Consider the following 26,037-nt stretch of genomic DNA (forward strand, 5'->3'; position numbering starts at 1 on the left):
TACTGATCCGTTGGACAAATCTGATGTCGGTGTTCTTGCCAGTTCATGAAATTGCCCCTTTTGCGCCGGGGGCTGATTTCGACAAGCTGGCAGATCCATCTTTAAAAATGGCGACTGCCAGCACTGAACTCTCCTGTCCTGGTGGCTCTCCTGAGCTGCACTTTTCTCTTCATGTTGCAGCCACCTCAATGGGATCCGAAATCTCAGTAAAGCAATATAACAAGTCAGGCTTAAAAGTAAAGGGCAGAAGGAGGTTGGATGTTAGGTCATCCTCCCTTCCCTAGAGATTGGTGAACCTGTGGAACAGGCTGCCAGCTCGTGCAGTGAACGCTGATTGGCTGAATCCCTTCAAAGGATCCTTTATAATCCACGTCATTGCATTGGACCACAGATTAAAGATGAAAGAACTTGCATTTCTATAAATCATTCACCATATCCTCAGAATATCCCAACCTAAAGCACTTCACATGCACTGGGGGTCATTTTGACGTGTAAAACAAGGTGATAGTGAATTAGCCGCCTGTTATACACCTCTCTCGATTTTCATTTCCGTTGATGTTGGCAGTGTAAAGCAGGCTGCTGATTTGCTGTTGCCTGTTTTAACCATGGCCCAAAGTCAAAATTACCCCCATTTTTTTGAAGAGCAGTCACTGCTGTTATGTAAGGAAACACAGCAGCAAGAGCAAGATCCCCAAAAAACAGCAGTGAGACGAATGGTCAGTTAATCCGTTTCTGGTGGTGTTGGTCGCGGGGAGATCTTTGGCCAGGACACAGGGAGAACCCCCCCCGCTGCTCTTCTAACGCCAGGAGATGGGTAAAGTCCACCTGAACCACCAAAACTGGCAGAAAGAACGTCTCATCCAAAGGACTGGACCTCCAACAGTGCTCTCAGGTTACCTGATGGATCTTCAGCTCTGTTATCACATAATTGAATGTGGACTTTGTGTTGCATCCTGAAACACTGCTTTCATCTCTGACAGGCAGAGCCAACTGATGGACTGCCTGAACACTGGAGACAAAATCCTTGCACATAATATAAACAAGAACAGAGAGCTTTAAGTGAATTTAATGTCCTAATCCAATCTTAGCGTTATGATAATATTGGTAAACCAAGGGAGCTTTGCTTTTTGTGATTTATGCTGTTATTTGAGCCCCTTGATTAGATTGCTGGCTCATAATTCATTTCGAGATAACCATTGGGGACAAGAGGCTTTTCCTGTCTGCGTGTTTTTAAAAAAAACGTTAGCTGATCTCCTGTGGCATTGCTCATGGGCAATCTGGGGTTTGCAGCATGGTTGTGGTGTTTAGGTGTTTATATCAGCTATGTTTAATCTGAAATATCCTTTAAGGAGCACTGCTCAGGCATTCCCTGGTGTAAATGGGCACATCTGAGGTCAATTAGAAGTTAATTGCTGAGGGAGGTTTCTGTAGATTGGCAGCTGCTTGTAAATTCCCATTTCCTGGCCCTTGGGAGAGGACACGTGTATTAAGGTCAGAGAAACCTGTAGAAAAATAACTGGCTCTCTTTCTCTTTATTTAATACTTCTGACACTTTGAAGCATAACAGATGTCCCTCAAAATGTGGGGGATCTAAAAAAGGAATTGCAAAGGCACCAGATGCCCCTTGGCACCATGTTTTATGCTTTGGTGGTTTTTTAATATTCATTCTTGGGAATGTGGGCATCGCTGGCAAGGCCGGCATTTATTGCCCGCCTCTAATTGCCCTTGAGAAGGTGGTGGTGAGCCGCCGCCTTGAACCGCTGCAGTCCGTGTGGTGACGGTTCTCCCACAGTGCTGTTAGGTAGGGAGTTCCAGGATTTTGACCCAGCGACGATGAAGGAACGAATAGTCCAAGAGCAGAGACACTTTTCTGTGGAGCAAAGAGCTTAAAAAAATAGTTAATTACTGAAACTGTGCGTAGTGCATCATTCCATCACCCCAATCGCAGGATTTGTTCCAATGATTGTGTGGGATTCCTGTTTATTGCGTTGGCAAGAATTGAAGGCCTAAGAAAACATTCCCATTTGTACAACATTCCCCTGTCCGCCATTTTAATGGAGACGCTAACCGGGTTAATGCTTCCGTTAAAAGAGAGGACTGGAATGCGAACGAGTTGAACAATTGTCCAGAAATATCATCTCGAGGATCAGAATGACTAACCGGTAAGTCTGGAAGATAAAGTTAGATATTCTCCCCGATCACTGCATCTTTCTCCATCTCTGTGCTGTCCTGTGGAAGTGTTCCCAGCCCTTCCTCAGGTTTCCCAACTCAGTGCTTCACACAATGAATTACTTTGAAGGGCAGTGACTGTTGTAAAGAAAGAACTTGCATTTATATAGCACCTTTCACAACCTCAGGCTGTGCCAAAGCACTTTACAGCCAATCGAGTACTTTTGAAGTGTAGTCAGTGATAGGATACACAGCAGCCAATTTGCACACAGCAAGATCCCACAAACAGCAATGTGGTAAAGATCAGATAATTCGCTGATGATTGCACAGTGTTCAGTTCCATTCGCAACCCCTCAAATAATGAAGCAGTCCGAGCCCGCATGCAGCAAGACCTGGACAACATCCAGGCTTGGGCTCATAAGTGGCAAGTAACATTCGCGCCAGATAAGTGCCAGGCAATGACTATCTCCAACAAGAAAGAGTCTAACCACCTCCCCCTGACATTCAACAGCATTACCATCACCGAATCCCCCACCATCAACATCCTGGGGGTCACCATTGACCAGAAACTTAACTGGACCAGTCACATAAATACTGTGGCTACGAGAGCAGGTCAGAGGCTGGGTATTCTGCGGCGAGTGACTCACCTCCTGACTTCCCAAAGCCTTTCCACCATCTACAAGGCACAAGTCAGGAGTGTGATGGAATACTCTCCACTTGCTTGGATGAGTGCAGCTCCAACAACACTCAAGAAGCTCGACACCATCCAAGATAAAGCAGCCCGCTTGATTGGCACCCCATCCACCACCCTAAACATTCACTCCCTTCATCACCGGTGCACAGTGGCTGCAGTGTGTACCATCCACAGGATGCACTGCAGCAACTCGCCAAGGCTTCTTCGACAGCACCTCCCAAACCCGCGACCTCTACCACCTAGAAGGACAAGGGCAGCAGGCACATGGGAACAACACCACCTGCACGTTCCCCTCCAAGTCACACACCATCCCGACTTGGAAATATATCGCCGTTCCTTCATCGTCGGTGGGTCAAAATCCTGGAACTCCCTTCCTAACAGCACTGTGGGAGAACCGTCACCACACGGACTGCAGCGGTTCAAGAAGGCGGCTCACCACCACCTTCTCGAGGGCAATTAGGGATGGGCAATAAATGCCGGCCTTGCCAGCGACGCCCACATCCCGTGAACGAATTAAAAAAAAAAAAAAATTTAGTGATGTTGGTTGAGGGATAAATATTGGCCCAGGACACTGGGAAGAACTCCCCTGCTCTTCTTCGAAATAGTGCAGTGGGATCTTTTACATCCACCTGAGAGGGAAGATGGGGCCTCAGTTTAACGTCTCATCCAAAAGACAGCGCAGCACTCCCTCAATACTGGCACTGGGATGTCGGCCTGGACTCTATACCCAAGGCTCTGGAGTGGGACTTGAACTCACGACCTTGTGACTCAGAGGCAAGAGTGTTGCCAGCTGCCCCACAGCTGACACTTGTGTCTGTAGACTAAACAAGGAGGGTACAATGCCTGTTCCTTTTCATGGTGCGTGCGATGTGAATTCTGCTGCCTGCAGGGTAAGCCCTTTCATGCGACAGCTGTGAACCAGCTCCACCAGCTGGATGGCAATAAGTAACAGAGCCTGAGCAGGACAGTGTGATTCCTCCCAGTGACGGACGGGGAGAATACGAGAGGTGACTTCTTACAGGGTACTCAGCCTCACAGGAGACGTGCTGTTTTAAAGTGATCTTAGTCTGTTTTACATTATGACTGCAGGAATTAAAAATAATGTATTCATTCAGATTAATTTATATTCAACCCTTAAGCCACAGTTTCATCAAATTAATTTTATGCTGTACTGTATTTGTCCGTTCTACTTACATTTCTGTGCCTACTCAATTTGCTTTTTATATATTTTATTTTTAAAGGAGATGGGTGTCATAATCACCTTGAAGGTGTCATTTTGGCTCTGTAAGTAGCACTCTCGCCTCTGAGTCAGAAGGTTGTGGGTTCAAGTCCCACTCCAGGGATTTGAGCACAAAATCTAGGCTGACACTCCCAGTGCCAGTACCGAGGGAGTGCTGCACTGTCGGAGGTGCCGTCTTTCGGATGAGACGTTAAACTGAGGCCCCGTCTGCCACTCTCAGGTGGGCGTAGAAGATCCCAGGACAATATTTCGAAGAAGAGCAGGGGAGTTCTTCTCGGCGTCCTGGACAATATTTATCCCTCAACCAACGCCTAAAACAGATGATCTGGTCATTATCACAGTGCTGTTTGTGGGATCTTGCTCTGCGCAAATTGGCTGCTTCGTTTCCTACATTACAACAGTGACTACACTTCAAAAAGTACTTAATTGGCTGTAAAGCGCTTTGGGATATCCTGAGGTTACAAAAAGGCGCTATATAAATGCAAGTTCTTCCTTTATTGTTCAAAGCGTTTGTGAAGATTGTCTCTGGTTTGTGGTGTTCATGGATATTAACAATTCTTAACAAAACAAACTGTTATCTGTTATTGATTCAAAAACAAGAAATACATTTTAATATCACTCGGTGAATCGTTCGCACGTTATTATTACAAACGGTTTCTCGGCTATTCTCTGATTCGGACAGCTGAACATTTTTAATTTTATCTGTAACTTAATCGAGCGTACGGTGTAACACTGCACTAATATCATTTGTTTTTATTACAAAGCAATGTTTGGGCAAGTCGGCCATCGCTCTATGTTCACAGACTGTTTATTGGCAGACAAGAAAAGCTGAGCTGTTGTGTTTCAGGCATCGGACAAGCTGTAAAGATGCCTGATGTTTTTATCAGCGTTTAAAATTCAAGGCAGTCGGGCCTGAGCTTGATTTGTGACCTGTATGATTGCTGTTATTTGGGCTCCATCATGAGCTGAGAGCACAGGAGCTGTGTATTTGATGGAGGTTCTATCTCTTGTGTAATCATGAATCTTCCCCGTGAACATTTCAATTAGAAACGCAATTTCACTCCATCGTCCCAGGGGAGGCCCACAGCAGCCTTCAATCAACTCCCCATAATCACCCGAGCTGCCAGTTCACCATCAGGAATATACTAAAGATATTAGTGACCCTGCCTTTTCTGGCGCTTTAATGCTGGACCTGGTGCAGGTGCAAATGAGCTTTCTTTGTGGAGATTATTTTTTTTTTAAAAAGTGCAAAATTTGAAATAAAAATGTTGGAAATACGCGACAGGTCAGTCAGGGTGTGAAAGAGTGAGGCAGGAAAATAGCAACAGGTGCAGGCCATTCGGCCCCTCGAGCCTGTCCCGCCATTCGATGAGACCACGGCTGATCTGCCTCCTGACTCCATTTTCCCGCTTTGGTTCCATGTCCCTTTAATAACAAAAATCTATCGATCCCTGTTTCGGGTCCTGCTGGCGATGGAGGCTCACGTTATGCTGTCTTTAAGCAGCTTTTACATCGGGAGGAGTTCGTTACCTGTGCTGTTCTCCCTCCTTTGGCTGCAGTCCTAAGTGTAAATAGCCCCACCAGTAGGGGATTCATAGCACCATGGGCATATTGAAAGAACCTGCTGTCTTATTTTGTTTGAACCAAGAAAATAGGAACAGGTTGCCCTCATTGCCATGAAATAACCCTCAGTTACTGACAAGTGTCCCTCTTCTATCAGGAGACCACGACTAAAATAATTGTTTCACGATAACCTGAGTGTGGATGCGTAATTAAAATATGGTTCCGTTTTAGCATGGGGATATGTCTTGAGGTGCCCACTGGTCACATAACACTTGAAGCGAACCGGTGGGCACAGCGCGATCCCACTCCAGGGCCCCCGGGGGACGCACAAATCCTTTTGAATGGAGGCAATCAGTCGGAGGGTTCCCAAACCTCCCCCACCCACCCACCCACCCGTCGTTCCTACACGGCCCGGACCTGTGAACTTTCGCCAGGCAGAGGAGCAGACCGACCGAGAGCTCTCCCTGACTTACTGGAGCCGGGTGACCAAGGGCGCAGAGCATAGTGGGGAGGAAGGCAGCATCCTGCTGCCCCATTACTACAACAAAAAATACTATCAGAGCACTTTACAGCGCAGAAGGAGGCCATTCGGCCCATTGTGCCTATGCCGGTTCTTTGAAAGAGCTATCCAATAAAGTCCCACTCCCCCGCTCTTTCCCCATAGCTCTGCAAACTTTTCCTTTTCAAGTATTTATCCAATTCCCTTTTGAAAATTACTATTGAATCTGCTTCCACCGCCCTTTCTGGCATTTTCTCTTTTGAATTGTGACCGATGTGCTGTATATTCTCTTCTTGTTTCAAACCTGATGTATGCTTATTCGTTACAAATATGGACCAATTCTTTTGAGGGTTAGTTTGAGGGGACTATTTTTTTTGCGGGGAGCGGAGAGGAATGTTTCGTCATGTTTACTTGCCATGGAGTTTGGCCAGTTCTGTGTTTGAGATAGCAGAATTCATGTGTGTACGCCTGCCTGTGTGTGTGTGTGTGTGTGTGTGTATGTGTGCGTGTGTTTGAGTGAGATTGATCACAAAGGTCAGTAGAGTTCACTATCATAATCTGCGTTACTTGTATCCTTTGTGAAAAATTGGAGCCTTGCCGGGAGCTTGCTGTGTCAAGGCAGCAGAGTGTAAAAGCATGAATACATTAGACTTTCAACTGGAACAAATTAATGAATTGAAGGAAAAGAATGCACTTAGACGAGCATCGCAAATCAGACCGTTTAAACAGGGGCAGCGTGCCCCTCATTTAAAATTAAAATAACCCAAATGAATTATGTAGAAAATACAAAGGGTGGGATTGAAAGATTTTATATTTCAATTGAAATATGCAAAATTTGTTTGTGTTTTGAATTTAATTATATATTCTGAACTCATGTTCTCCAGCTTACATTTACTTTATTTAAACCAGAAGATATTTTGAAAAGGAAACCGCATTATGGAGGCAAAGATTTACTTATTGAGCAAAACGTCTGCCCCTTTTATGTGGCATGCTGCTTTACACATCTCTTTGAATGTGTTTTCTTGTCTGGACGGATTTTGCCTGCTTATAAGCAGCCAGCTTGATTTTGAAAGGCGCTATATAAATGCAAATCCTTTCTTTCTTCGTGGAAGTGCAAGTGGGTGAATCTTGGACTGAAGACAGAATCGGGCTGGGCTGCCATGCCCGCTGATGTGGAATGGCCGTTTGGATGAGGTACCGGAGAGTGGGACTGTACACATGTCAGCATCTTCAGCAGGGGAGAGGAGAGGAGAATACTGGCAGCAAAGGACAATTAAGAAATGAGTGAGGTGTTCATTATCATCAACAGCTACTTATTGTTGCCCGACAAAAGATAAATGTTCGTGGACCCAGCATCTACCACTAAGAATGTGAAGGACTTCCTAATCTTAACATTTCAAGGTCTGTTGGGGAAAATCTGTCAAAAGTAAACGACTCATTTTGAAAGCATCCTTGGGGTAGGGACCAGCTGAGCTTCAGAGATAAGGAGACCTTCATAACCCAGCTGGAACAGACAAGAGTTGATAGTGAACTCTGTATCTGCTAATTCTCTTCCTTTCGACCCATTGTATGTTTCCTGTCTCAATTTCTCCTTGTTTGCCCGTTGGTACGATGGCCTGGGATCTGCGCGGTGCGATGTGACGATGAAAGCTTAGCATGTGCGTATCAAATTCCTTTGTCCACCATTCTAACAGGGGGTTTTAACGGTTAGCTCCCCTGTTAAAATAGCACACAGAGGCATGTGATACAAGATGGATGATCTCCCCTGGCAGCGCTCCTGGAAAGTTGGAGGGTACGTTGTCTGCTGCTGAGCTGGAGTAGTTTGCACCCTTGGACTGCCCCCCTTTTAAGGCCACAAGATCTAATCGGCTGCAAGTCACATCTGGAAGTCAATCAGAAGCTAATTGCTCGTGCACATCCTGAGGCCAGTTAGAGGATATCCAGCCTGTTTGCCCTTGATGGGTAAAAGAAAGAAAGAAAGAACTTGCATTTATATAGCGCCTTTCACCACCTCAGGACATCCCAAAGTACTTTTGAAGTGCAGGAAACTCAGCAGCCAATTTGCGCACAACAAGGTCCCACAAACAGCAATATGTTTTAGTGATATTGGTTGAGGAATAAATATTGGCCAAGAAATCAGGGAGAACTTCTTCGAATAGTGTCACAGGATCTTTTACATCTACCCGAGAGGGCCTCGGTTTAACATCTCATCCAAAAGACAGCACCTCCGACAGTGCAGCACTCTGTCAGTATCGCACTGGGAGTGTCAGCCTAGATTATGTGCTCAAGTCTCTCGACAACATAGACCTGCGACACATTGACAAAGGGAAGCAGTGCTTATTGGTCCTCCAGCCCCCTGCTATCAAACATTAAAAAACACCTTCTGAGGCCGAAATTTTGAGCAGTCTCAGGGCTCCCTCAGTGGCTTAGCTGGTAAAGATTCTGCCCAGTGATGGAAATGTTGGCTCAGGCTTTCTGACGAGCAGGCCTCTCTGGTGGGCCGGAGAGATGCCTCTTGACCCTGGCTGACTTTCCCGCCTGGGGACATTTGCACGGTGCTGTTTCCGGGCCCTTTTCTGGAAGGAACTCTCGAGCTCCCTCCATTGATATTTGAACGCTGTTGAAAAGTGGGGGGAGGGGGAAAAGGCACTGACGCAGCGGAGCACGTCTCTGAGAGCATTTATGGCCCTGATCCAGTGGAAAACTAATAAGGATATGGCAGAAAACCTAGGCTGTTTTGTATAGACCAGGATGATCCTAGGTTCAATGTTCTGTCGGTGTTGAGCTGGCTGATGTCGGCCAGCCTGGAGTTGAAGAGGGGGCGAGGACTAAGACACGTGGGTGGGGGACAATAATGTTCATAGGTGGGGAGCAATGAGACCTAGACAAAATCTAGGCTGACACTCCAGCGCAGTGCTGAGGGAGTGCTACGCTGTCAGAGGTGCTGTTTTTCAGATGAGACATTAAACCAAGACCCCGTCCGCCCTCTCAGGTGGATGTAAAAGATTCCATGGCACTATTTCGGTGCCCTGACCAATATTTGTCCCTCAACGAACATCGCTAAAGCAGATTATCTGGTTATTATCAGATTGCTGTCTGTGGGATCTTGCTGTGCACAAATAGGCTGCGGGATTTCCGACATTACAACAGTGACTACACTTCAAAAGTACTTCATTGGCTGTAAAGTACTTTGGGATGTCCTGAGGTCATGAAAGGCATTGTATAAATGCAAGTCTTCTGGGTGGGAGGGAAAGAGGATGGAGGCCTAAGAATGTGAAATTTAAGGAACTCCGCAGCTAATCAAATTGTGCCATTTCAGTAATTTGTCTGTTGGACGAGCTCACAATGGAACACACTATGGATGGCAATTGAAAAAGCTCAGCTCAGCAAATAGTCCCGTATCCACAACAAATCTTCGGCACGTAGGATCAACCCTGCCTCCAGTCCCAATGCATCATATTATGTCAATACTCAAATGTTTTGGAGAGAGCAGACATTCAAAAATAGGTTACAAAATATGTTTCCTCTCTCCAAAATCAAATTAAAAAAAAAATGTATAGTCTAAAGAACACCTGATAAAATAATTTTATAAACTGAAACTTCAAACAAAATGGTTATGTTTTCTTCACATGTTAAGCCAATATTTCAGCACAGGTTTAGGAGGAGGATATATTTTGAGAATCAGCCTTTGTTGTGACAATTGGGATCCTTCTGTCACAAATGAAAAGTTAACCTTATCCACAATAGTTGCAATTTAAGTTTTTTTTGAAGAGGGGATCTTTTCACCACCTTCCCATTCCCCCGATAAGCTGACCTTGGCATTCGAATCCTTGTCTCAAATTTGTAATGCTGGGTGTTTTTGAAGCAGGCAGGAGGGATGGGTCCACTCCTCACCAAGGCCTGCATTAACAACAAATGTATCGCATTAAGGTTCCAGTACAGCTATTAAATTAACCACCATTTAACAGCTTCAAGCTTCTGGCACGTACCTCACTGCTTTCCCAGTTGTCAGTAGTTACAACAGAGCCTGTGGCGTTTTGGTGTTTTCATTTTGAGGCAGCATTTTTGAAAAATCGTTATTTTTGGAGGCAAAACATACTTTAAAATAGCAACATTTTTTTCAATGTATACTTCGGCTCGTTACGTTTAAATCCTTCCACGGTCACGCCCTCCCCCCTCCTTAGCTCGGTAACTTCCTTCAGTCCTACGACAGCCCCCAACCAACTCTCCGTTCCTGTTGTTCCTCCTTTGCCTCTGGTGCACCCTCTTTTCCCTTCACCTGTTCATTCAGCCACATAGGCCCCACTCTTTGAAATTCCCTCCCTACATCCCCTGCATTTAAGGACCTTCCTTTTTGACGATGCCTCTGGTCACTCCTCCTGACTGCCAGTCTCCCATTTTTGAAAATAAAGAAATAACTTGCATTTATATCGTACCTTCCATGACCTCAGCACTTTACAGCTGATTACAACAGCAACTACACTTCAAATGTACGAAACATGGCAAATAATTTGCAAACAGCAATGAGATAATGACCACATAATCTGTTTTAGGGATAAATATTGGCTAGGACACCAGGGAGAACTTCCCTGTTGTTCTTCAAATTAGTGCCATGGGATCTTTTACATCCACCTAAGAGGGCAGTTTAACATCTCATTAGAAAGACAGCACCTCTGACTATACTGTTAGCCTGGATTACATGCTCAAGTCTCTAGAGTGGGACTTCAGCCCATAACCCACCTGCCTCAGAGGCAAGAATGCTACCCACTGAGCCACAGCTGACACCTTGCATTTGAACTCTGCCATTGGTCTCCTGTAGGATGATGGAGGAAGCAGTTCCGATGTCAGATCCGAAGACCCACAAAAATAGTGGATCTCCTCTGGCTCAGGTCAGAGTAGGTTAGGCTATTCACTCTGAAGGGTGTTGTCATCTGCACAAGACCTGCATATCAGGAGTCAACACCAATCAAAAAGACATGTTACCACTATCCACTTACTTCACTGCCTCTCACCATATCCCTCACGGACCTCCATTGTATCTTCCAACTCACCCTGAACAATGCCGTGTCAAATGGACTGGCCAACTTGACAAGTTTCATTGAAGTGACCAAACTGCCGAGGGGTAAAGATTCTCGCAAAGCCTCCCCAATCCTCAGTGGGTTAGGAAACTGTCCTAGACTACAATAACGTCACTGCCAGGTGCGCAGAGCAATGAGCAATCATGTGAGCACAACGTCAAAAGACTTTCGTCTACACTGAGAGGCACATAAGAATAAACTTAGTAATCCTGTGCTCCCTGACAGCAAAGTGTGGGTTGGAGATGGGGCTACAACCCTTGATTGTCCAACTCGTGCTCCTGTCGAGCAAGGCTCCATATCAGAGTGCTGGATCATTGAATAAACCCCATCCTTCCCAGAACCACAAGCATTAACATTACACTAAGATGAGTTTTTGTAACGTTGTTGTTTGCAGTTCTGTTCCTGGGTGCAGCGATATTAGAAAATTCATGGCTAAACACTTCACTCGCACTGTTACTTTTGATTTTTACCAGTCGCGATACTGTACACGATGTGCTATACCAAGAATGAAATCTCAACCCTTATTTCCAAGGACCCAAGCTTTCTACAGATAGTATTACACAGTATTGGGTCATCTACAAACACTCGAGCCTTATAGAAAGAGACTTGCATTTATATTGCAGCTTTCATGACCTCAGAACGTCCCACAGCGCTTTACAGCCAATTAAATACTTTTGAAGTGTAGTCACTGTTGTAATGTAGGAAACGCGGCAGCCAATTTGTGCACAGCAAGCTCCCACAAACAGCAATGTGATAACGATAATCTGTTTTAGTGATGTTGGTTGAGGGATAAATGTTGGCCAGGGCACCAGGGAGAACTCCCCTGGTCTTCTTCGAAATAGCGCCATGGGATCTTCTACGTCCACCTGAGAGGGCAGACGGGGCCTTAGCTTAACGTCTCCGACAGTGCAGCACTCCACTGGAGTGTCAGTCCAGATTTTGTACTCGAGTGTCTGGAGTGGGACTTGAACCCACGACCACCTGCCAACCCACTGAGTCACGGCTGAACACTTTCAGCTTCTTCAAATTGATCAGCCTGGACTATCGTCATTTGCATTGGTCCTCGGGTTGGCGCCAGCCTCAAAGTAAGCTGTAGCTGGTTTCTGGTTAAAGCAAATGGCGATAAACCCTGTTCCTGAGCTGCAGGTGGGAAAGAGTGGGACTTGGTAGGAGCACTTGGAGTGGGTTTGGGAGGTGGGATACAACTGGGGGCCTCCAGGGGGCAGGAAATAGTGGAGCCGGAGGCAGTGCTTTCCAGGTGGACACAAGAGGGAGGAGAGCAGAGCTGGAACTGTCAATGGGGGTTGGGGATTGGGGGCTGGAGGAAGTAGTGGTTGGGCAGAGCAGATAAAAATACCTGGATTAACTGGGGAGGGGGGACACTTAATTATCATGGCAACCAAAGACAGGTTCAACAGCGTTTTCCAACAATCTGATTGGTTCGTGGTGTCATACAATTAGCACGGATCAGCCAGGAACATTAGAGGATATACGATCACACAATAATAGAGACACACAGGCACTAGATAGTTAATAATATACATTCTGATTATTATTCTGGTTGAGAATCTCTTTAATTGCAATATTGTGATTAATTTCATGGTACAAAGGTTATTGAGATCGTCATTCCACCAGGAGCTCAATGTCATAAGTTGCAAATAGATTAAGTTGACCAAGGACATGGGCGGGATCATTTGTGTCTCTCAATTTCGCATATGAAGCAAGTTATAGTATAATCATAGGTATTACTGCTGCTCTTTGCCTGTGTTACTGCCACAATCTATTAAAAATAAGGTTTTAGGGGTACTGGATGATGCAGTGGTTTAGACACTGACCTTTTACCTCTGGGAGCTGGGTGCAAATCCAACGCCATGGGGTGAAAGCTCCATCTGTCTGCTAACTGTAAGGATCCCACATGGCTCCATGGTAACACTCTCGCCTGAGAGGTTGTGAGTTCAAGCCTTGCTCCAGCACATAATCCAGGCCGACACTCTCAGTGCAGTACTGAGGGAGTGCTGCAGTGTTGGAGGTGCCGTCTTTCAGATGAAACGTCTGTGCCCTCTCGGATAGGTGTAAAAGATCCCTTGGCACTATTTCGAAGAAGAGCAGAGGAGGTGCCCTTGGCCAACATTTATCCCTCAACCAACACCACTAAAAACAGATTGTTTACTCATTGCTGTTTGTGGGATCTTGCTGTGCGCAAATCGGCTGCTGCGTCTCCTACATCACAACAGTGACTACACTTCAAAAGTACTTCATTGGCTGTAAAGTGCTTTGGGACGTCCTGAGGTTGTGAAAGGCTCTGTATAAATTCAAGTCTGTCTGTCTTCCTTCCTTTCTTTTTTTCCTTCCCTCCCTTCACAGTAGATGTGAAACTACCATGAAGCACGCAAATTATTTTCATTTGGGTCTGGGCCCAGTCCTTCTGCTGGCAGGTGCTGTGAGAGTGTGTGCTGGTAGCCAGTGTGTTCCTGGTGTTAATGTATGATGACTGAAGAAATAATGATTGTGACATTATCACTGCATGTGCATCCTGTGATAATCGACAGCTGACTCCCGGGGGGAAAAGTGCGATCACTGTTTTACTGTAAATCTGATAACTCTCAATTGAGCTTTACTTTCTCGTCTGCCCTTTGGTGATGAAAATTGAATCATTGCAAGTGTTTCCGTCAGATTTGTTATGAAACGACACAAAAAACTAGAGATAATGTCAAATTTGTTGTTAAAGTCACTGTTGTTACAATATACTGCAATAAATAAGAGGCTGGACATTACTCATGGAATCTTACAGCACAGAAGGCGGCTATTCGGCCCATCGTGCCTGTGCCGACTCTTTGAAAGAGCTATTCAATTAATCCCACTCCTCCCGCTCTTTCCCCATGGCAGTGCAAATTTTCCCCTTTCAATTATATATCCAATTCTTTTTTGAATAAAGTGGTGGTATTATCTAATTGGTCCTATGAACAGATGGAAGCTTAACACATTTGTATGATATTCCTCTGCCTTCTATGTTATTTAGGGAAGCGTTAGCACGCCCGTTACTAAAATCACAAAGCGCAATTTCAGCGCCCCCCACCCCGGGTACACAAAGTTGCTTTGGTTCCCATTCTCTGCCCTTTGTATGCTGCAGGAGCTGGATAATTACAGGGCAGCGATGCAAAAGATGGCCGAAGACATCATTAACTTGAGGAAAGACATCGCGAGACTGGAGGCTGAAAACAGCAAATTGAGGAGTGAGCTAAGCTTGCATCAAGACCTAGGCCGAGCACTGCTGGATGACACAGACATTGATGTGATGACCAAGGCAGAAATAGCTGACAGAATAGGTGTGGTCTAAAGTACTTTCACTGCTATTGTGAGACGAACTTAGATGGAAAATAAGTAATCTCGCCGTAGATTTTTTTTCTTGGCTTTACTTGTGATTTTCTCTGGGTTACATAACTTACTTTAACAATACCTAATGGCACGAGTTTTCACCACCAGTTGACTCGGTGTTTATGCCATTAATGATACAGAAGATACACGGTAAAGAGCAGTAGGATGCAACGTATGTACAGGGGACCCTCGGGTATCCAACATATTAGAGGGAAACAAGAAAAGAAAGAGCTTTCATTTTTAGAGCACCTATCATGACCTAAGGACATCCCAAAGCGCTTTGAAGCCAATGAAGTACTTTTTTTTGAAGTGTAGTCACTGTTGTAATGTAGGAAACACGCCAACCAATTTACGCACAGCAAGATCCCACAAACAACAATGAGATCATAAAAGAAAGAACTTGCATTTCTATAGCGCCTTTCATGATCTCAGCACCTCCCAAAGCGCTTTACAGCCAATGAAGTACTTTTGTAATGTAGAATGACAAGATAATCTGTTGTTAGGTTTAGGGATAAATATTGGCCAGAACTCCCCTGTTGTTCTTCGTGATAGTGCCATCGGATAATTTACACCCAACTAAGGGGGCAGATGGGGCCTCGGCTTAACATCTCATCCTAAAGGACGGCACCTCCGACAGTGCAGCACTCTCTCAGTACTGCGCTGGTGTGTCAGCTTGGATTATGTGCTCAAGTCCCTGGAGTGGGACTTGAACCCACAACCTTCATGACTCAGAGGTGAGACGTGCTCCCACTGAGCCGTCCCACTGCTAAATTGGTCAGCGTTCCGCCCGTTTCACACCCAATAAACAGGCTCAACGCATACTGATTTCTCCCTCTTCCCCCCCCATGTCACAAATCCTGAGGCTACCCTTCATGGAACACCTTTTTAGTTCTATATTTAAGCTTCCGCCAGTTACCTTGATTGATAAAGTCACTAGTTCTGATTGTTGCCTTAAAATGAGGAACAAAAACTGTGTAGATATTGAACTGATGGTTTAACTTTCTTTTGTGTCTTGATGCTCCTATGGCTTCCAGTTTTATTGAAACAGAAACTGGCCAGTGAGACTGCAGAGCTTCTAAATTGCAAAAGCAAAGTGCAGCAGCTTCAGAATGAATTGATTCGGGTGAGTTGAAAAGATGAAAGGATATTGTTTTTTAAGTTCCCTGGATGGCTCAATGTGGAACTGAGCTCGTCAAACCAGGGAGTTCTCTGGTTTGATGCCTTGTCTGCGCTGTTAAATAATTAAGATATTTCTAATAGATAGCTGCTCACTTGAATGAATGTACCTGGCCTTTTGCTGTTCAGAATCACATCAGATGAAAAAGTAAAGGCCAGTGACCATGCGTATTGTTTTTGAAAACTAGTAAATGTAAGTTGAATGGTGAAAAATATTTCTTTTTCAAAAATCTGTTCTCGCGATGTGGGTGATGCTGGCAGGACCGACACTTGTTGCTCTGAGCAGGCGGTGTTGGGCCTGCTCCTTAAATCCGCTGCAGACCATGTGGCGATGTTGCTTCTACAATGGTGTTAGGTCAGGAGTTCCAGGATATGGCAAGGCTGCTTTTAAATGCTGGTAGAGTGATAGATAGGATGTGTGGTTCATGCCCGTGATCCCCCAGACATAAGAGGAAGTTCGAAAAAAACCCCAGAGGCGCAGCATTTCTCAAGATGCTACTGGCAGAGCAGTGGGAACAGGCTGATGGTTCGTTCCACCAGCTTGGGACCGTTGTGTGCCAATCTGTCAACTCTCACTCAGCCGCAAAGCAACTCTGTCGTTTTCGTTTAAAATGTGCCCTATATAAAAAAGACAGTAAATCAATTATACTGAAGTAAAGGGTTCATCGTTTTGTTAAATCTTTATTCACTCTTGTCGCTGGCAAAGCCGGCATTTATTGCCCATCCCTGGTTGCCCTTCTTCTTAAACCGTTGCTTTGATACAACTCAGTGGTCTGCCAGGCCACTTCAGAGGGCAGTTTAAGAGTCAACCACATTGGTGTGGGACTGGAGTCACACATAGGCCAGATTGGGTAAGGAGGGCAGGTTTCTTTCCCTAAATGGAAAGGTTCACATTAGTGAACCAGTTGGGTTATTACGACAATCCAACACTTTTACTGATATCAAATTTCCAGATTTTTTTTTCAACTGAATTCAAATTCTCAAATTCTAGATTTGATCTCTGGATTATTCGTCCAGTAACATAACCATCACACTACCGTACCCAGTACCCGTCACTTGTGATATGGTTCAAACCATTGGCCCCACTTAATCTATGGGCAACAAGTCATTACCAGCAGCGTGCCTGGCATGTGGAGAATGGTGGACACAGGACAAACTGCAAAATCCCAGCCATAATGTCTCGATTTACTTTTTGGACTCTCAAGATTGAAGATTCTGTGTGATTGTAGTCACTGATTAATAGGCATGATATTATTGTCCTTGAGAGCGCTCAGAGTTGATCGACAAAGGTGATCCAGGAATTTATAAAGAAAGCTTAAGGAGGTTGTGCTTTCTTCTTTACGGAAAAGAGGACACTTCAAGCTGATCAAGTTGAAACTTTCAAGGTTATGAAGGGGATCGACAAAGTTGGTCCAGGAGGAAATTGTTCACTATGGTGAAGGGTTGAAGCACAAGATAAAAATGAGTAAATTAAGAGTAAGAAGGGAAGCCAGGTCAGTCTAAGGCTAATAGGTTTGTGGGCTAATAGTTATGAAGAAAGGTCAGTGAGGAGAAGAGTCTAAATGGAGACTGGAGGATGCTAAAGATCCTATGGCTGGCTTCAGCGAATACCCAAAAGTTCTCCTGGTGTTGTGTCCAACATTCCTTCCCCAGTTAACATAACCAAAAACAGATTAACTGGTCATTCACCTCATTGTTGTGTGTGGATCTTGCTGTGTGCCAAATGGTTGCCACATTTGTCTACATAACAACAGTAAATCACTAAGTGAAGTATGAGAGATATAATGAGGCACTAAATGAATGTACATCTTTCTTTCAAATATGGACATAACCTTCAAATAGCAGGGAAATTAGATGTACGTTTTAAGTTTGTGAATTTTTATGTTGACCAAGTATGAGCATTGGGGAATGAAACCTTGTTCCATTTAAAACACTGTTAGCCATAGACTTAAGCTTCCTGTAATCTGCCTGAACCTAAAATTCAGAAGTCTACCTTCTATTGCATGAAAATCTCTACTTCCACACCTACCACCCACATGACCTCCGTTTGCTGTTGAATTGTAAGCAATTCACACTGTGGCTTCCATCCTTGAAGAATGGAGCAGAGGCTCATTTCACATGAAACCCTACAGCCAACCTATAGAAGAGATTTTATTCCATTAGTCAAGATTCAGTTTAAACTGGTTTTAGAGGTGAAAGGATGGTATTCTAACTAAGTACCATATTGTACCCAAAGTTCAATGGGGACATCTACATGCTCTGTATATGGTAACCTAGTTGAGAACAGATCAGCCATGATCTTATTAAATGGCGGAGCAGGCTCGAAGGGCCGATTGGCCTACTCCTGCTCCTATTTCTTATGTTCTTATGTTAAATGGGAATCAGAGCCAATTTTGGACAAAGACTTGTTTGAGGGAGATGGCGAGCAGATAGTTGGCTGGGTCGATATTATCTAAAAGGGACAAGCTTGTTGGGCGTAATGGGCTTTTTGCGTTCCTGAACTATGCTGTAACGGCTGACGTTGCAGATATCTTAGTTCATTCAGATTTTTGCGTCACGTTGACTATTACAGAAGAACGATCGTGAGACTGAATTATTGCGGCTTCAGAAAGCACATCAGCAGCAACAAGCAGTGTTACAGAAACACCAGGACAAAATACACAAATTAAAGATTCTGGAAGACACAATACGGCAACAAGAAAAGGTATGATGCTGACTGGTGAAACCGTTTCTAAAAGGTCAATGGGATGATATATGTAGAGTTGTAATGTTGAACATGTTTAGTGCTCAAAAATCCAGTCTTGAATGAGAAATGAACCATAATTAGGTTTTATTAAGGCTTAACGCTCTTGCCTAATTGATGCAATGTCAAATACTAATGATAAGGGAACATCTGTACATTAAATACGCAAATTAATATAAAACAATGACAATTACTGAATTCCCTGTGACTGGCGGGCACTGCAAGGAATTGAATGTATTATTCACCTAAATTTTACAATTGGCACTTGAAAATTTACCAGATACTGGGGCCGGTTTTCACTTTTGGGTGGCTGATTGGCCGTCAAGTGGACGAAGAGGCCCGGGACCTTTTGAGCTCGGGCCTCATGCAAATCTCGCCGGAGAACCTCACGCCCGGGAAGGGAGTCCCGCTGCAGCCTCCGCAATATCAGGCGGCTCGGATTCCGCACAGGCCCGCAGGTAGATCCTCGGAGGGGGAGAGAACACTGGGTGGGGAGGAGGGGCGAGTCTGGGTCAGCAGAGACCCGCGGGATGAGAGATATCGGGGGTGAAATTTGACCTGGGCAGCGGCGCAGAACGGGCGGTATTGCATGGGCCACCTGTTATACTCCCTCCCCCACTTAATATTCAGCTCTACTGAAGTCAAAGGGACTGAATATCAGAGGAGGGGTGGGGGTGGTATGATGGCCGGCCAAATTGACACCACCCATTTTGAGCCCAGGATCAATTTCTACCCCGTTTCCTCGGGCATCCATGAGAGCACCCAGCTCTCCCATGGACTGCATGCTTCGACGCAGAATAAAGCTCCATCCATTCTACGCGAAGCGTAGCTAACATTTTTCCCACTTAATGTCTTTTTAATGCAGGTTATAGAAAAAATGGAGAATCTCTTGGATAAAAAGTTGAAGGAGAGACCGAGGGAGAAGCCTGATGCCCCTAAAAAACGCACAGGTAAATTCATTGAAATGTCTAGTTTAGGATATTTCCATGAAAAGTCACTTCTGAATTTGTCAGTATTTTTTTCTCTTGAAATGAAATGTTTGTTGTGTATTTTGACAATCAAATTAAAGAAAACATTTTATTTTTTTAAATATAAATGGATTGTAATGTTGGATATGGTATCAGGTGTTTACATTGATGAATTGTACTGTATATTATATTGATGAATTGTGTATTGATTTGTATATTGTTATTGTATATAAATTTGTATATTGAATTGTATACTATTCATACTGATGAATTGTATTATATATTGTTATTGTATGTTGATTTGTATATTGTTATTGTACATTGAATTGTATATTGTTATATTGATGAATTGTACTCTAAATTGATGAATTGCATATTGATGAATTGTACTGAGTCCTTAGGTTGCTTGTATTTGAATAGGGATTGTTGATGACAACATAAGAAAAGAGGTGGAGTCTGTCCTGTTGGCAGAGAATGCCCGATTGCATGAGGAGATAGGAAAATTACGACACCAGCCTGGTCCCATCGTTCTCCAACGTCCAGTACACTCAGTGAAGGTATGGTTTGTTTAATAGAATAAATGAGGTTTGCCTATCAAGTGACAATTGAATTGACTGTGCCCCTTTAATTAAAAAAAGCTTTTCATTTGCTATGTATTTGCTCGGCTCAGTTGGAAGCATTCTCCGCTGAGTTAGAAGGTCGTGGATTTGGGCCCCACACAAGGACATGAGCTCATTTTTTTTATTTATTCATTCATTCATGGGATGTGGACGTCATTGGCAAGGCCAGCATTTATTACCCATCCCTAATTGCCCTTCAGAAGTTGGTGGTGAGCCGCCTTCGAACTGATACACTGGTGTCGTACTGAGAGAGTGCTGCACTGTCAGAGCCACTGACCTTTGGATGTCTGATAATCTGCTCAGGAAGCGGTTAAATGTGGCATTGGGGAGATTGCAGGGCACTCTGGAAGGTTGAAATCAAATGAGCCGAATTCATTTTTTATCCAGACCCATGGGCTCGATTTTAGGAGGGAGGGAGGTTGGCATTGTGGGTAATGCGCCCAGTGAATTCGGGGTTCTCCGCACGCGATTGCAGCCTAATTGAAGCCACTTGCCTCGGCTTCCGGATTTCGCGCTGGACAGCTGCGCAGCGGGCGGACTGCGCACCTGCATCATAGGCTGTCAGCTGGAGGAGCCCTATTTAAAGGGGCAGTCCTCCACTGACTGATGCTGCAGAAAGGAGCCAAAACTACAGCATGGAGCAGCCCAGGGGGGAAGGTTGCTCCCAGGTTTAATAATGCCTCACTCCAGGTCCTACTGGATGGGGTGAGGAGGAGGAGAAGGACAGAGATCTTCTCCCCGGCAGACGGGAGGAAGCGGCCTGCCTCTGCCGCCATGGAGGCCTGGCTCGAGGTGGCAGAGGTCACCAGCGCCACCAACATATCACGCACCTGCACACAGTGCAGGAGGCACTTCAATGACCTAAGTAGGTCAGCCAAAGTGAGTACACTTACTCATTCCCCTACACTCCGTCTACCACATCACTGCCCCCACCCCACATCTCCTTCTGCACTGCCAACACTACTCTATCACATCACTCCTCACACCCACTCAAAGCTCATCCTCATCTTACCTGCACTTACTCACCTCACCAGTACTCATCCCACCACTACCACTCAACCCAATCCTCATACAATCTCATGGCTCCGTCTCATACTGACACTCTCATGCATCTCTTTCACAGTCAGCCTCACTCAACCTGCCACTACCTGTGCTGCAGCCACAGGGCATGCATCACATATGTGCAGTAGGCAGCGTAAGGCAAATGTGTCGTGAGCATGATGGGGATGCACAAGGGTGTTTGAGGGTTTGTCATGGTTTTTACTTATACTTGATTTCTGATCAACTCACATTACATATTATATTGTCACCACTACTGCCACGTCTTTGCGAATCTTGTCTGGTTTGTGCTGAGGATCACCACGAAGACCCACACCTGATGCCACCCAGTGTGTCACTGCAGAGTGGGTGTAGGCATATTTGCAGGGCTCTTTTGTGCAGACGACTGAGAGACATCGGCAATGTCCCCGGTGGCACCCTGGAAGGATGCGGAGGAGAAGTTGTTGAGAGCAGTGGTGACTTTGACAGCGACAGGTAAGAAGATGGTGCTCGGGCCAGCCGGGAGCAGCTCAGTATGAAGGAGGCTGCAGATGTCCACGGCTACATGTCGAGTGACTCTGAGCCTCCGTGTGCACTGCTGCTTAGGGAGGTCCAGGAAGCTGAGCCTCAGTCTGTAGACCCTGTGACGAGGGTAGTGCCCTCTGCGACGCATCTCTCTCTGTGGTTGCCCTCCCTCCTGCTGTGCAGGTGGATGTGTCACAGCACTGTGTTGTGGAGCTCCACGTGTCAGAGGTGGATGGCGAGGCTGGCGAGGCTGGTGATGCTGTTCGTCCTCCGAGGAGGTCATGACTGCAGCTACGGCGGCCCCCATCCGGAAGATGTACGTTTGAGGGGGTCCGCAAGGTAGGAAAATGTGTCTACACACCGGGGTTGAGGTTCCAAGTTTGTGAATTTGATTGTTAGGAGGAGGGTGGTGGAGGCCAAACTTTGTCCAAAGTGACAGAGTGGCCTCCTGCAATGAGTGAGGGTCTTCCCCCACCCCCACCACCTGTCAAATGGACCTTTGCAGCTGCAACAGGCTGGTGGCTGCAACACGTCCATTTCAACTGGGAGTGTTTCCCCCAGTACGGGAAACAGGCTCAGTTTGGATGAAAATCCCTCCCCTCCTAAAATATCCTACAAATCAGGTCTCCTAACGACCTGAACCGTGTAATTAATTGCCTAAAGTGGGATCCCACCGGCTTTAATTGCCGGCGGGAGTCCTGCATGCGGGGGCTGCGCGCGCATCTATGCGCATCACTGGGGAACCCGGAAGTGGGAGGGTTGGAGCCGGGCTCCGGACCCGCCCCGGGAATCCCCGATTTTCGGAGCCCCCCCCGCCCCGCCGCCACGAACCCGCCGGCTCGGACGTCCAAAAATCGAGCCCATGATCTTAGATCTTAACTCTGTCACTCAGAATGAAAACTTCTTACGATTTTGATGTAAGGACGTCTCTTATTTTCCCGTCCGACACACTGGTCTGATTGACAGGCTGGTCTCAGTCGGACGGGAGCAGAGCAAGGAACAGGATCTTTTCAGGTAAGTGTTCAGGTAAATCTTAGATTGTATGGGGGGGGGGCACGGGAGGACACGGGGGCATAGGTGGGCATGAGAGTCATGGGGGGGTCAGTCATCGGAGGTCAGTCACCAGGGGGGGGGTCAGTAATGGCGGGGGTGATCGGGGGTCATGGGGGTGGATTGGGGGTCATGGGGGGTGATTGGGGGTCATGGGGGGGGAATCGGGTCAAGGGGGCGCGATCGGAGGTCAGTCACCCGGGATCAGTCATGGGAGGGGTTTGGAAGTCATTGGGGGGGAATCGGGGGTCATCGTGGGGGTCCGCGATCATTGTGGAGGGGCGTTGCGATCGTTGAGGGGGCCAGCGATCGTTGTGTGGTGGGGGGGCCTGCGATCATTGTGGGGGGGGTTGCTGCAGGAAGGCTTGTTAGGCCTGGGGGAAGAAGTCCAGCTCCTCTGGGCCCACGGGCTGTGCCAGAAAGACACTTACCTGCAGTTTCGGGCCTTCCCGCCTCCTCTCACGCGGCATGAAGGAGAAGGCCCAGGATTCCCGGCCCCCAGGGGTTAAAATCACAAAACCTTTCAAAATGGAGGACCTTGAAAGGTTTCAGTGACCAACTCGCCTTCTGAGAGCGGGTTGGTTGCCTGCTCCTCGTCCCGCCCCGGTGAAATCCAGAAATGGGCGGGTCTGAAATTGTTGCAATTCTCAATGACCCCTCGCCCCCAGCCCACCTGGTTTTCCCAGTTAAAAGTGTGCCCCATATACCAGCCTTAGCTCCAAATCCATTAATACCTTTGCTCAACAAAAATCGATCAATCTCAGATTTAAAATTAACGATTGAGCGAATATCAACTGCTGTTTGCAGAAGAGAGTTCCAAAGTTCTACCACCCTTTGCGTCTCGGCGTGTTTCCCAACTTCACTCCTGAAAGTCCTGGCTCTAATTTTTAGGCTATATCCCCTAGTCCTAGATTTTAGAGGCCAGAAGGCCTGTCGGAGGGTCCTGTACGTTTCCTGTTTTTATTTCAGATTTCCAGCATTTTTCTCCATGGCAAATCTTTACAATGATCTTTTAATGTCCCACTTTTCCTTTCAGGATTCCTTTTCTGACTCAGAGAAACTAAATTTATTAGCAAACTTGGAAAAGGCCCAGGGACGTGTGCAAACACTGGAGATGCTGGTATGGAGATTTTGAAAGGTGCTTTCAGAGCATCCCTTTGTACTGCTTAATTATCTGATTGCTGCTGGTACAACACTTTGTATGTGGATGCACTAAGGTACATCTTTGAGGGACAGGAGAGGAGGTAACTTAGAATGGTACTCTGCATCTCCACTGCTTCTGCAGAGGTCTGTGTTAGAACCATCCCAGTAAAAGGGAATATGCAGTAAACGGGAATATATTGAGAGGGGTAGAGGAAGTGAGAGACCTTGGAGTGCAGTACTGGTAGATAAGGTTGTGAAGAAGGCATACGGAATGCTCTCCGTTATTAGCCGAGGTATAGAATACAAAAGCAGGGATGTAATGATGGAACTGTATAAAACACTGGTGAGGCCACAGCTGGAGTATTGTGCGTAGTTTTGGTCACCACATTACAGGAAGGACGTAATTGCCATGGAGAGAGTGCAGAGAAGATTTACAAGAATGTTGCCAGGGCTTGAAAATTGCTGCGAGGAGAGATTGGATAGGCTGGGGTTATTTTCCTTGGAGCAGAGGAGGCTGAGGGGAGACTTGATTGAGGTGTACAAAATTATGAGGGGCCCAGATAGAGTAGACAGGAAGTACCTGTTTCCCCTAGCAGAGAGTTCAAGAACTAGAGGACATAGATTTAAGCTGATTGGCGGAAGGATTAGATGGGACATGAGGATTTTTTTTTTTACCCAGAGGGTGGTGGGTGTATGGAATTCGCTGCCCGAATTGGTGGGAGAGGCAGGGACCCTCAACTCTTTTAAAAAATACCTGGACCTGCACCTAAAGTGCTGTTAGCTGCAGGGCTACGGACCGGGTGCTGGAAGGTGGGATTAGAATGGACACCTGGTTGTTCTTCGAGCCGGTGTGGACACAATGGGCCAAATGGCCCCCTTCTGTGCTGTATCTTTTCTATGGTTCTAAAAGCCACTGAAATTACACTGTGCAAATACTGGCATCCAAATGCATAACACATACTTTTGTTAACAGTTGTATTAAGATAGTTGACAAAGGAATTTCATACACCGATATTTTCATAATGATTACGAGCCTGTACTGCAACACAACTGTTACAGCAATGAGCACAAAATCTAGGTTGACACTCCCAGTGCAGTACTGAGGGAGTGCTGCACTGTCGGAGGTGCCGTATTTCAAATGAGACATTAAACCGAGGCCCTGTCTGCCCTCTCAGGTAGATGTAAAAGACCCCATTGGCACTATTTGGAAGAAGAGCAGGAGAGCTCTCCCTGATGTCCTGGCCAAGATTTAGTCCTCAACCAACATCACTAAAAGCAGATTATCTGGTCATTATCACGTTGCTGTTTGTGGGATCTTGCTGTGCACAATTTGGCTGCTGCATTTCCTACATTACAACAGTGGCTACACTTCAAAAGTACTTCATTGGCTGTAAAGCGCTGTGGGACGTCCTGAGGTCGTGAAAGGCGCTATATAAATGCAAATTCTTTTCTTTGTTTAATTTACCAGTCTCAACTCTGAGTGGCTTGGGATTGAAAGTTCAGTGAATTCAAACAGCAAGGAAAACATTTCTCCAGCCATTTTTTGTTTGTTTCAAAATATCGTCTGGTGAATTTTATTCTTATTAAAGTGAGAAATGCCAGTTTTTTGCAAATGAGCAGTTTTAACCTCCAGTGCCAGCAAGTCAGTTATAATATCAATCCATATGGCTTGTCTTGGTGAGGTTATCACTTTGGTGCCAGTTTGCACTGAAGTATGAGTATTTTATTATTGGTTAGTAACTAAACTATTGGTTAGTTTTGTGTTGTGGACTTCTGTGCACCAGGAACCAGTTTGAAAATCATAGAGTGTTGTTTTATTTTAAAATTTTACAGCCATTTGGGATAAATTGACACCTTAAAAAGGGAGCAGGATTAATATCTGTTGAGAAGAGGGCTTTCAGGTTTACAGACATATTCATAGCACTGCTTGATTTTTTTTTTCTAGGGGAAGTAGGAAAAGAAACATAAGGGTAAATTTTCTATTTTCTCCGCACTCCCAGAGTGAAGTTTCGAGCAGAGCTCCTGATTTTCTGTCCGTCGATTTTATTTGATTAAGAGCTTCACACTGTATTATGGGATATGGGCCAAAGGCAGTTATATGGAGGTAGATCACAGATCAGCCATGATCTTATCAAATGGCGGAGCAGGCACGAGGG

The 26,037-nt window shown here is 45.7% G+C and overlaps 1 protein-coding gene across 1 annotated transcript in view; it reads left to right on the forward strand.

Annotated features, from left to right (window-relative positions):
- ccdc33 (coiled-coil domain containing 33) overlaps window positions 1-26,037 on the forward strand; it is a 220,256-nt gene that overhangs the window by 190,198 nt on the left and 4,021 nt on the right. Inside the window, exons 16-21 of the mRNA XM_067973542.1 lie at window positions 14,374-14,569; window positions 15,653-15,741; window positions 18,367-18,498; window positions 19,403-19,487; window positions 19,926-20,062; window positions 23,775-23,858. Of these exons, the coding sequence (XP_067829643.1) occupies window positions 14,374-14,569; window positions 15,653-15,741; window positions 18,367-18,498; window positions 19,403-19,487; window positions 19,926-20,062; window positions 23,775-23,858 (723 nt within the window). The remainder of the gene's footprint in view (window positions 1-14,373; window positions 14,570-15,652; window positions 15,742-18,366; window positions 18,499-19,402; window positions 19,488-19,925; window positions 20,063-23,774; window positions 23,859-26,037) is intronic.

Source organism: Heptranchias perlo, chromosome 38 (assembly GCF_035084215.1).
Source record: "Heptranchias perlo isolate sHepPer1 chromosome 38, sHepPer1.hap1, whole genome shotgun sequence".
Lineage (NCBI taxonomy): Eukaryota > Metazoa > Chordata > Chondrichthyes > Hexanchiformes > Hexanchidae > Heptranchias > Heptranchias perlo.